The sequence below is a fragment of the Aedes aegypti genome, chromosome 1 (assembly GCF_002204515.2).
Source record: "Aedes aegypti strain LVP_AGWG chromosome 1, AaegL5.0 Primary Assembly, whole genome shotgun sequence".
Classification (NCBI taxonomy): domain Eukaryota; kingdom Metazoa; phylum Arthropoda; class Insecta; order Diptera; family Culicidae; genus Aedes; species Aedes aegypti.
This window is the reverse complement of record NC_035107.1, coordinates 267,749,202-267,762,479: the sequence shown is the minus strand read 5'-3', so window position 1 is coordinate 267,762,479 and position 13,278 is coordinate 267,749,202. Positions and strand designations below refer to the sequence as shown.

The window sequence follows — 13,278 nt, the reverse complement described above, 5'->3', positions numbered from 1 at the left end:
ATTTTTCCACGTTGTAGGGGCCTAGTAATTCATCCGCTGATGGGACGGATGGCAAAGATGAACAGGACGGGACTGCTTCTGAAATATACAATAATGTCGAATTAATATATTGATATGGGTTCTATGTAAACAATCATTGTCGTTTAATGTGCTGCAAAGTAAATTTATCTTACCTAGCATTTCATTGGAGGCCTGACCGCTTGTTGGTGGTTGTGGATTTTGATTCACTTCGCCTCCACCCGAACGTCGTTTTTTTCTTAGGCGGACTTCTGTGGAGCCTGATCACTAAGCGACATGACTCACAAATATGCATAGTTTCATCAAGCTGATGACTATATCCCATAGCACGTATGTGTTCGATCATTGTTGGTGACAAGTTTCGCAACTGGCTACGCCTGCACTTAGGATTGTTTATACCGGCACAACATCTCGAAATTTTAATGCGCGATAAATCTTGTTGATCCATTTTTAACTTCTTTTCATAAATGACTTAGATAAAATGAAAAGAGTTTTATTGACATCAAGCTTAAATAGTTATATGCATAGGTAGAACGACAATTATAAGTTAAATACCTATCTTTCTATACACTCACGCGGTGATTGTTGAGTAACTCAGGTCGTTAACGGACATTTTGATAGATAACAATACAAACATTATTTCTTATTCATCTGGCTTGTAACGCAGGTACGTTTAGCAGTATTTTCTAGAAGAAAATTTAATGGGGTATGCATCAGGTTGTTCCTTTTCAATGTTTGCAATCTTTCGAACCATAAAAATCCGTCGGATTGTTAGACGGAGTTGATTTTCTCATAGGCAGAGGCGAAATCCATAGATTGCCTTCATTTAAAAAACATAATCACTGCATAATTCCGTTTTTTAACTATTCTCAATAAAAAATACAATTTGTTTCTGATTCAAATTCATTTATCACTTAAAAATACGATCATATTTGACGGTTTAGAACAAAATCTTTGAAAAAAAAAATCAGTTTTGGACTTGAAAAATTCGTTGTTAGAAAAACTTTTTTCCCTTAGATATGCCCAATTTGCAATGTATGGACGACTTTTAGTAAATTTAATTACGAAACTTTTTGCTTAAGGATGATCAAAATCTGAAATATATGCAATGTACTAGCAACTGGTGAGCTCGTTTCATGCATATGATAGCACTTCTTTATCGTTTAAGTGTTAATTTTTTTGTAATTTCCAAACAAACATTGGATGGATCGTCACTACAAGTGCAGGTATAAGCCCTTATTCCGGTTTTTTTATAATTATAATATACACATTTGTCATTACTAAAAACAACTTTTAAATGGTTCGACATTATGAACGTTAACGTATTTTTTAATCTATTAGCTATAACTTTTCATCGTGAGACAATAATGAAAAATTAGTTTTAGGTAAGAGTCGTATTTTTCCTCCTTATCTATGGATCGCATCACCGACCAAAGATGACTCCCAGATCTTTTTCCACCCTTACCAATAAACACCCTTCCCGTGGTGATTGTGGACATGCAGAGGTATTCTCGGTCTCTAGAAGCAACACACTAACATTCCTTTCCCATCTTACCTGACTGTAAGGACTTTTGGAAAGTCTCATCCTATTCATTTGGATCGAAGTGCAATTTTTACCAGTTCCGATCAATCACGGAGGAGCAACCTTTGGCATGTAGAGTCTGTCTATGCTATTCTAGGAAAAATCATGAAAAAATACATACATTAATATGAGCTTTAATATTTATAATAATAACATAAGGGATTCAAAAAAAAACTCTTGGAAATATCCTCAGAGGAATATCTGATCGGATTCCCACGGGAATCTTTACGAGAACTCATCTCATTTGGTTTCTGTTTAGTTTTTGTTTGTTTTCTTGGTTCCAATTTTTTGTTTCTTTTTTGGTGAAACCAATTTTTTTATTCCTTTTTCGGTCTTTTTCCAGGCTTAGGGGCTTTAGGATTCCTAGTTTTAAGACATTAAGTTGATATCCACCCTGCATATTCAGAAATAGTTTTTCCAACGTGTATTATTCAATGTCAACCATATGGCAGCTAGTCCGTAACGGAAAGTGAGGTTACGATACATTTCCGATCAAATTGCATCACGCTTTAGTGCCAAACTCGGATTCGATAGGTACCCGTCTGTATCCGCTATCCAAACCTACGACAAATTAGTTATCAATCAATCAAAAACACAACCTCATAGATTCCCGAACGCAATCCAATGGGTACCGTGTAAGTGAAATGCTTCCCTGACCATATTCGATTCTTACGCGCGTATACCACGCAGAGTGTGGACATCTTTGCATACCACGTGCATAGACAAACAGACATAACACTTATAAAATTTCCATTTCCATGCTTCAAACAACCTTCTAGGTTGTGGCACATAATCAAAATTCCTGCTTGGTGGCCACCTGATGTAGATTGTGTGAAGAAGGCAATGGATTACATAGATAATTGTCCTAACTGCTATGTCTGTTTGTCTGTGCCGCGCATATCGCTTGCAACAGCGAGTACCGCATTTTGGCAACTGTCGCATCGACAGCGACAGCGAAGACAGCGAAGACAATATCGGAACTGAAATAGAGGAAACAAAAAAGTGTCCAAAATGTTTATGGTCCTCGCTCGGTTCATTGTATATTGTCCATCCATGAATCAATTATTTAAAAGACCTGGCTGGCCAAATTTTGGAACGCAGTCGAACTTTGAGTGTCGTGACAATTCGATCGTACCTTACCTCGTGACGTTAAAGCATAAGCAGTGTGCTCAATCCTAGCTACAAACGATGGCTTCCAACTACGAAAAAGTGATTCTTGCCTGCATGGTTCTGTGCTGTCTGGTGGCTTTGGTGCGATGTGAAGACGAAGATCAGGATGTTGCAGGTCAGTGTGATAAATGCAAAAAGATTTTAAAATTTGGATCAAAGTGATGTTTGATTAGATCAATCGGAAAATATATAATTTTGGGCAATAGTGATTGAGGAAAAAAGTGCTTAAACGACTTTCTTTATGGTGAATAGCATCCTCCCTAAGTTTTAAGTGATTCGGAAGAAATTTTACTGTGCACACGCCGTTCGAAGTTTATCAGGAGATTACTATGGAAAACGTCAACCTTTTGTGTTCAGCCCTCTATCTCTTTGTCAAAATATTTCATGGGAAAGTGAACAAACTCTTCTCATGTGAATTCCTTTCAGCTACAACTTTGCCACATTTTGATTGGACGTCAGGATAAATTGTTATCCATTATCATAAAGTGGGTCTGCATGCAGTATGCTTCACCAACTGCAAACAAGATCAAAACGGGACAAATGAAGAACAAAAACGGTACAATCTAAAAGTTACAAAATATGTAGTGCCACGAAATATGTCAAAACTTGAAGATTTTTGTATAAACCGTAGATATTTTAAAATTGTTTTTTATTTTTTATTATCGATTTTTATCGAAGTTGCAAGTATATCAGATCTTTTTTACTTAAGATAAGCACCCTAAAAAAATTTGCAGATTCTTAAAGTTTAAAATTTAGATTTTTTGAACTTTTTGACTTTTTTCCATACTAAGGCATTTCAATAATAACAATTTTGAAGCTCAATCTGTCCCACAAAAAATTAAAAGGAAAATTTTTGACGACAGAATATTTTTTAATTATTTACTTACGAATGCTAAACGTTTTTGCAAAAATATCCCCGGTACATGGAAATTTGATAATTGCGATTGTGACACCGACAATGGATATCATGTTAGTAATAACCTATTTGTGTTTGAATTGAAAATTTAAATTTTCTTGAAAAATCTGTTCAAAATTAGGAACCGCGAAATTTTAGGTTTCCAAATTGAACGGACTGTGATGTTTCAAAACTGTGGCCAGGAAATTGTTCCTAATAATGGTGGTCCATATTTTTAGTTTTTCTACTATAGTCTTCGAATCTCTAGTCTTCTAGGTTATTTTTTCCGTTCTTTTAAGAACGTTGAAAACTGATAAAAAAAAGTGATTTTATGCTTTTATCAAGTTTTTATAGCAATTTTGAAGTCGAGTTTCGGAAATATGTTACAGTTTAGTGTGAAATTTCTTTCAACATAACATTGAGAAAATATATATACATTGTTATGTTCATATTTATGTTAACTAATTGCAGATTTAAAAAAATTGATCTGATTCTAAAAAAAATGCGAATGAGTCAACTCAAGTCAAGTCAAAAAAAATGTCAACCTAAAATATGGCAAATCGAGACTTAATGTAAACTGAATACTCTCAAAAATATTTTGGAACCGTTGAATTTCATATGTTAGGCTTTACTGATTTTTCATAAAATACGGGACAAATTGAACATTTTCGATAAAAGGTCGTAAAAACGGTACTGTCCCGTTAAATACGGGACGTATGGTCAGCCTAACTGTTCGGCAGGCAACAGTGGTGCTCCTGGCGGGAAGAATAGACCAAAGTAATCCAAGCTACTATGTTCTACAGTGTTACTCTGAAAAAATTGCAATTTTAGAGATAAATTTCCGTTCTAATGTTGAATAGAAAACTACCGCAGCAGTCACATTGCTGATTTCCTCAAAGCATCACCGATCGGCTGCGATGATACCTTGGAAACCACGCTAATGACTGTTATTTTTTGCTGTTTTTCAAAGCTTTGAACTCTACTAGCATAATTCGATTAGATGGTTTCGTTCAATGATTCAATGATTTTCAAGCCTTTCGTAGAACGTTGAGAGCTGCGGTAGAACTTAGCGGCTACCGCAGAACAAAAAATTTTCAGGAAGCCGTAATAGGGTGCCGGTGCCATTAGTGGACTACCTAAGCTATAAAAAATCATAACAAAATAACGAAAAGCCTTAGCATAGATCTTTTGACGTCAACAGAAAGATTTCAACCTCTACTATATGGGAAAAATATAAAAAGAGTGATAAAACTAATTTTTTAACATAAAATCGCTTGAGCCACTATTGGTACACGTGTTCCAGTAGTTGCGCTAGTGCTCCAGTAGTAGGCGTTTGGGAATTATACAAGAAATTTTAAACAAAAAGGCAAGTTTTTACACAGGTTTAACATTTTTCCCTTCGAACAACAACTAATATCTTTCGAATGAAGCATTAAGAACATCTCTGGGACTTTTCTTCATTTTTATACATCCATTTTAAAAACTGTTTCCTTCCGTTGATCCACTACTGGAACACGACGGCAACTATTGGTGCAAGGGAGCAAATTTTTTGCGTAAACTTTATTATTTATATGACTTTTTGATGAAATAAAAAGCTGAAATTTGGCAAATCGACTAAACTAGAGGCGATCTATCCACTAAAAATAGCACATGTCGTTTTTATCAAAAAAATGTACGTTTTATTCCATAGTCCAATCTACTGGTACATTACAACCATTGGTACCGGTACCTTAATTGAAAGATCATCTCAGCATAATTGAGACTTTGTTATCATTAGAGTGATTCCAAGCAACAGCACCAAAATTTGGTAAATTTTTTAATTCATTTTTTTCTATTGAGCTGAAACTTTGCACAGTTTTCCAGTTCCATCTAAATCGTCATTTTCCGATATCAAATCTTCAAGTTGAGTCACGACTAACTTTTCAAAAGGGTGTATGTGAAAATGGTTCAAAAATATTCAAAAAGCTGCACAGCAAAAACGGTTTGTTCGATTGTTAGACAACTAAAGAAACAAAATTAGACAACTAAATAAAGATTCCAAAAAAATACACACAGTAAAATTTTTTTTTTTTTGCATTAAAAACATAATTTTTGACACAAAAACTCAAATATCTCAAAACCCTATCAGAATACCAACGTAATTTTTGGAGGGAAAACGGTCCATTATATTAGCTATCTACTATCTATTTGGTGATGGTAAACCAATAAACAAAAAAGTTAAGACATTGCAAACATGTCACAATTTTCACATTTAGTAGAAAAAAAATTTTTTTTTCGGTGTAAATTATTACGGGAACCGCAGTTTGTTGCTGATTTTATTGTTAAGGGCCTTGCGTGAATTAAACAAGTCGTTTTCATGTATTCATTAGTATTATGTATATTATATGTATAAATATTATGTATATGTATAAATATTATATGTATATGTATATATGTATAAATTAAAATGAATTAACAGATTACACGAAAATATTTTTTTTTTTACCAGGATATTTTTTTTAGAGTATGATTGATGAGTTTCTAAATGTTATATATAAACTTTAAAAGTTTTGGATTTGGGTATGCGTTATGAGATCATGAAAACATTTTATTAATACTTATTTATTTATTGTTATTCATTTTTTTTACAATATCGAACACTTTTGCATCATTATAAGTACAGTTCGAGTATAGTTTTGCTTTAATTTTATTTTCTGACAATGGATTGAAACAGTGAAATTTTTGGGTTCCTTGGATCGTTTTCGCGTTATTATATTGTTCGCTGAGCTCTGATGCCGTTAATTCGTACTCTTCAGTAGTAGTAAAACAAAATGATAATTTTGTTAAATCTTCTTCTTTTCTGCGATTCGCCCAATCAAATAGTTCTTTTGCAGTTTTAATTGGATACTCACGTTCTTTGGCTAAACTTGCTCTTGTGGCCATGCGCTTTATGGTTCCTCCAATAGCATCACAAGGACCTTTGCCATGTGACGTAGCAAAGAAATGCCATTCTGCATCAATTCCGTACTTTGATTTAAATTGACATAGGCTCGAAAAATTCTTACGGTTTTTGTACTGCGATGCTGCTCCATCAGACATGAAATATATCTTTCTGATTTCTTTATCCTTATCAACGCGTAAAAAGTTAATCATTTTGGCAATGAACAAATTTACAGATACTGAGTCGTGTCTTAAATCTTCGGAAATTACTATAAAACTAAAATGTTCAATTTGCGTACTTCCATTGAAATAAATAACGAATGGATGAATTGTAGCTTGTTGTACGTTCCAGTGATGGGACTGCACTTCATCTTGCAATACAAAGCTATAGTTTTCAGAAAAATCACAAATGACTAAAAATTCACCATTTTGTAATGTATTTTTCGTATTTTTTAAAATGCGGGATTGCTCTGTTTTAATAAAGTCGTGAGGAATTAAACTTTCTAATTTCAAGCAAAAAAATGACACAAACTCATCTACAGGTTTTACAATAGTTTCTAGGTCACACCTATCCGTGGTCACTCATTGCTCAAATGATAACTGATCAATATAATTTTCTTCAAACTCAGCGAATAAAGTATTTTCCAATGATGAAGAATCTGGACAATCCGAACAAGATCGTAGATAGCAATTTGATGTTGTATTTTCACACAAAAGACTACCAGTTAACATTTTAATATCCTTTGATAAATTGATTCTTTTCAAACTATGTAAGATTAGGTTAATATTTTCGTGTGTTGTGCACACACAAACATTATGTGTTCCTGAATTGGATAGAAGCTTGCATTGCCTTGGACGAAGGCTTGCAAATGAGGAATAACCTACCTTAATATTTTCGTTAATTTCCTTGAAGCGTGTATACGCTTCTTTCAAAGTAGTCATCATTAATCGTTTTTGGATTGCTTGACGCTTTCCATCTTTTTTTACAGATACATAATCTTTCTGGCCAGGCATAGCTCTACTTACTTCATCGTCTTCAAAATATTGAATTATTTTTTCTTTTGTCTCATCTGTTAATGAAGTACTCGACCTAGCGTTTTTGGTTGCAAGACAGTTATTTTTGAATTGTTTTGCCTCTTTTGCTGTATTTCTATTGGTTTTGAACTCATCAATGGCGTCTTGAATAGACCACGAGCTTGGCAGCATCGACAAAATCAATAATTTTTCTTTCCTTGTCGTGGCTAGATTCGAGAACCTTTCCTTCATATTCATAATTACCTCATCGTAGTCTGTATTTTCCACATCCTCAGGTCCTAATTTGAAGAAGTTTCTTCGTTCTTTTTCTCGGGATAATTGACGTAACCCATCTTCGTCCATTTAATCGGAGTCACTTTTATTCCAACTATCCCTTCGTTGAAGCGTTCGATGTTGACCTTCTGGATGCACTCATCTTCTGATTGATTTGTTGAAACAGATGTCGCTGATGGTACCGTGGCAAGACTATCTGCACTTGGTACTTCTGGTAACTCCTCAGTTGTTGTCGGTGCATCTAGTAATTCCTCAGTTGTTGTTGTTTTCGAACTTCCTGCAACCTGATCCACCGATGATGTACAGATTGCCCGTTTGTCAACGTTTAAACGGCAGGACGTACAAATGCGTAAATTTGTATTCAATGTAGACATTGGAGCATAACCAGCCGCTTTCAGTTTATCTATGGTGCTTTCGGTGAGATTTCGTAGCTCTTTCGAACACTTTTTTTCTGCAAACGGCCTGCAACAGTTGAGAAAGCGACTACTCATGTTGCTCGTTAGATTTTAATAAACAAAATCACTTTTAAGTTTTTACTGACTAGTTTGGTGTCGTTTGCTTGACTGAAGAAAAATTTTACAATTAAATCTTTTACAACCATAGTGGTAGTATATTTTTAGCTTTTTCGTGAGTATGTTCATGGTATGTACCTATCATGTTTTTGATGTTGTTGAAGTTACTCGCTTTCTCCCAAATATGATTAACAAAGTCTATTCTCTACCAAGGCGGGTCTATACCCAGGTGTAATCAGATTTTAACTTTGTGGAGAAAACCAGCGCCGAGAAAACCGACCTGCTTTACGTATACTAGATCACCTGGGTATAGACCCGCCTTGTTCTCTACGAGGTAAACTTTTTGCAGGTAAACTAGTCGTATACCTGTATAGAAAACTTTTTTTTGGCTTTTGTCTTCAATATTAGATTTCTTATAGGTTTCTTTTATCAAAAGGTTTCAACACTATTGAGAGAATTTTTCTTCAGTTACGTACAATAAAAAATATGACACTATCAAGACTATAGATCACAACACTGGATCGCGTCTAACTTTCTAATAGATGCTATAATAGTTATGAATAATTAAATAAAATATCATGAAAACAACTTGTTAACCTCATGTGGTACCCTTAACAAAAATTCAGCAACAAACTGCGGTCCTAAAAAAAATTAACAATGAAAAAAAAAAATTTTTTTTTCACTCAGTGTCAAATTTGTGAAATATTTGAAATGTCATAACTTTTTTGTTTATTGGCTTACCATCACCAAATTTTTATGGTAGATAGCTAATATAATGGACCGTTTTCCCTCAAAAAATTACTTTGGTATTCCGATAGGGTTTTGAGATATTTGAGTTTTTGTGTCAAAAATTATGTTTTTTAATGCAAAAAAAAAAAATTTTTTTTTACTGTGTGTATTTTTTTGGAATCTTTATTTAGTTGTCTAACTTTGTTTCTTTAGTTGTCTAACAATCGAACGAACCGGTTTTGCTGTGCAGCTTTTTGAATATTTTTGAACCATTTTCACATACACCCTTTTGAAAAGTTAGTCGTGACTCAACTTGAAGATTTGATATCGGAAAATGACGATTTAGATGGAACTGAAAAACTGTGCAAAGTTTCAGATATTTTTGAAATGGTCGATCAGAATCGACTTGCATGCCTCCGTGGAATCCCCTATTAATTAATAGCAATTTATCCTTACATACCATCAAAATGTTTTCGGTAAAGTTGTAGCTGGGAAGATTTCACATGAGAAGAGTTCGTTCTCTTTTTCATAGAATATTAAGACAAGCAATTAGAGGAATGAGCACAAAAGGTTTGCCTTCTTCATAGTAATTTTCATAAAAACTTCAAATGGCACTGCGTGTGCACAACCAAATTTCTTACAAATCAGTCATAATTGACATAATTGACATTGAACGGAGAGCAATTTTGATAATTGATCTGGTACCGGTGATATTACTAAATTCAATAGGGGACCGATATGTAGTCTCTTCTTCTTTCCAGCGTTACGTCCCCACTGGGACAGAGCCAGCTTCTCAGCTTAGTGTTCTTATGAGCACTTCCACAGTTATTAACTGAGAGCTTACTATGCCAATGACCATTTTTGCATGTGTATATCGTGTTGCAGGTACGAAGATACTCTATGCCCTGGGAGTCGAGAAAATTTCCAACCCGAAAAGATCCTCGACCGGTGGGATTCGAACCCACGACCCTCAGCTTGGTCTTGCTGAATAGCTGCGCGTTTACCGCTACGGCTATCAGGGCCCCTACATCGATATGTAGTCTCATGTTTGGTTATTTTCTTTTCGATACAATACTTTAATATGAGTCTTAAAATGAAAAAAAATGTAGCGGATATATATTTGAAAAAAAAAAAAAAAGGTTTCAACTCAAAAGAGGTTGCACCAATATTGGTGCAACCTCTTTTAAGTTGTAAGCTTTATTTTTGTTTCATATTGGCCTTTTTTATACAAAATGGTCATATTTTGCATTCGTATATCGTATGGAAAACACGAAGATGGTCTAGCTGAATAGGTAGGCGTTTTCCGTTAAAATGAACAAATTTCTTGTTTTACGTAATCATGTAAACTAAAACAGTTCAAACATTCATTGTTCAAAAATTTCAACACTTTTGTTGTTCTAAATCAGAGTATTCTTCATGAAAATATAAATATGCCAACCCTTCGGTATTTGAAAAGCGAACAAAGGTTTTGAATTTTCTGAAACATGGTTTTAAATTTTTGATGATTGATGGTTATTGCATGATACATAGACAGGCTGTGTATTTGATCTATGCTTGATCCCCTTTAAAACAAAAATACACTTCCTAAGGGACTGTTTTTGAACTATGTGAACACATTTTGGACATTTCAGATCTCACGTAGACTCCAACATTTCAAAAATTTGTAAATTTGTGTGGGATTAGACTTTACCGCAAGACCATGTCGTAAGTATATGGGTCACAGTTTAATATAGATTCTGGAAATTTTCCTGGACAATACTTATTTTTTTTTTGTTTATTATAGAGGCTTTAAACAGTCATGTTCATTCGCCTCTTGGACAATACTTATGATTTGCATGATTTGAGCTGTTTTTACTTAATGGAATCAGCTAACAAAATTTTCATTCAATTAATCTGAAATAACAATTTACTGTAAAAGGTCATGCACAAATTATGTCTCGTTCGTAGGGAGAGGGCGTGACAAGTCTTACAATTTTTTTTTTGAAGTTTCCATACAATTAGTTAGTAAAGGTATTTTGAATATAACCGAACATTGTTAACATGAAAACAACATGAGAATAACTTCAAATCAACTAAAAAATTACTTTCAACATTGTTTTAAATTACTTTAAATTTTCATAAAATGTGTTTGAAAATATAAATCATGCAGGGTCGGAGTTCCCAGTAGAAGCATTAACCTAAAAATGCTAATGTCGCTGCTGTTCGTGTTACCAACATCTAGTTTGCCACGAATGTCAATTGCGTGAGTACCGGGCCTCAAAGTGTCAGATTAATTTTAAAAACCAAAACAACGACTTAGTGTTGAACAAACTATGAAAAACCACAATTTAAGGTATTAATAATAAAAATCAGTTTTGTGACAACAACGCCACTAGCGTTCTACTACTAATATTTCTATTGTGTTCCCTTAGTAGATAGTCCCCTATAGTCGTACTAGTGGCTTTTTACAGCCGTTTTGCTATAAATCTTTGTAAAATATTTTTTGTCATAAAGGTCAGCAGATATTAATTTAAGTACCATTGATTGACAGCTCAATTTTGTTCTAAATAGGTTTGCTTAAAATTTAAGCTCCCTTGTATCTACAGTAAACCTATTGTTTCTATAGTAGCACTACTGAGAAAAACTATTTTTTTAAACAAAATAATTCATGAATTAAGAACTTTTTCACATCAATCGAAAGCTTTTGATTCACACTTCAAATGAATAATATAATAGTTTAGTAAAAATATGGTTTTGATTTGTATTTTGCCTATGCCGTGAAGCTAGTGCTACTATAAGAACAGAAATTAGAAATAGTGCTACTATGGACACATGTGTTCCTATAGTGGCACAAGCGATAATAAATACAAATATATGAGTTTTTGTAGTTTTCATATTTTACAAAAAAAAACAAGATAAAAAGCTTCTAAATTATATAAAACTAATGTCGCTGGTTTTACTTTTAGATTTTATACGAATATTTGTTAGATACACCTAATAATTACATTTTCTAATAACATTAACACTGTGGATTTGATAAATGATACTGCGGGTTGCGGTACCTACTTGTGAACTTTTAGCTGCCTTCTTAAAACCCCAATATTCACAACATTTTTTTCCATCCATTTCAGAGGGTAGAACCTTCGGCCATCACTTCCTGAAACGAATGAGCTTTGCTGTGGTCCCAACGGCGTTTGTTGTGGGGGTCATCACCACCCTGCTGTCAGCTCTCACAGTAGTCTCGATGAAGGGATTGGGCGTAGGAGTAAGTAGAAATCGATCGGTATTTTTATTGGTAAATGATTATTCATACATTCTTTTCGTTCCTAGGTAATTCTTCTAGTGCTTGCCGTGTCGCAAATCATAGCAAGAAGCGCCAACCCCATCCCTCTACCACCCCCCGTGGCTTATGCTGCTCCTGCGGCTCCATCTGTTCCAATCCTGTACCACAAGGACTGGTAGATCCGTCCATCCATCAAAACTGAGCAAACCCAGTGTCAAATCTCTCCTCGTCACCGACTAATGTTAAGACCTAATTTATTTCCTATTTATTGTAATTTATTGTGCCTCATCATCACCTTCACCAATTCATCGTCGATGTGTGCTATTGAAAGCGCGATCACCAGTCACGACTGACCACAATTCGGAAGCGAAAAAATTCCATCCTTTCCCTGTACAGTCAGGTCTCCTACTAGACACTGCCACCCACTTTCTTCCCACCGTAATTTGTCAGTTCCCGAGCAGAAGAAAATTACTGTAGAACATCAAACTAAGGTATTCCATAACAGATAATGTTCAATACTTATCACCTGAATAAGGCATGAAAGAACCCTATAAGCTTTATCTACAGAATTTCACCAGAATCAAATGGAAGACAGCTGAAAAATTGCGGTGGGCGAAAATTGGGTGGCAGCACCTAATAAGAGACCTGACTGTACCACGTGTGAAAGCTTCGACGTGGGGGAGTCTAGTTCAGAGTTCACCCCACAAATAGAGACCAATAAAGAGCATCGAACAATGCTTACGACTAATTACCAATGCAGAACACGTTCCGGTGGCGAATTCTTTCATTGCGTGATGACAGGAGCCCAAAATCGAAATTGAATCGAACCCACGATGACGAGGGACAGGCCCCCCGGCTTGTGGTCACGATTTACTTCTAATTG

The 13,278-nt window shown here is 34.7% G+C and overlaps 1 protein-coding gene across 1 annotated transcript; it reads left to right on the top strand.

Annotated features, from left to right (window-relative positions):
• The first annotated feature begins 2,627 nt into the window (after window positions 1-2,627).
• On the top strand, window positions 2,628-13,150 carry LOC5568906. The gene is made up of 3 exons (XM_001658177.2): window positions 2,628-2,885; window positions 12,244-12,377; window positions 12,443-13,150. The coding sequence occupies exons 1-3, from the start codon at window positions 2,789-2,791 to the stop codon at window positions 12,572-12,574; spliced, it is 363 nt and encodes a 120-aa protein (XP_001658227.1). The 5' UTR covers window positions 2,628-2,788; the 3' UTR covers window positions 12,575-13,150.
• Window positions 13,151-13,278: the final 128 nt, after the last annotated feature.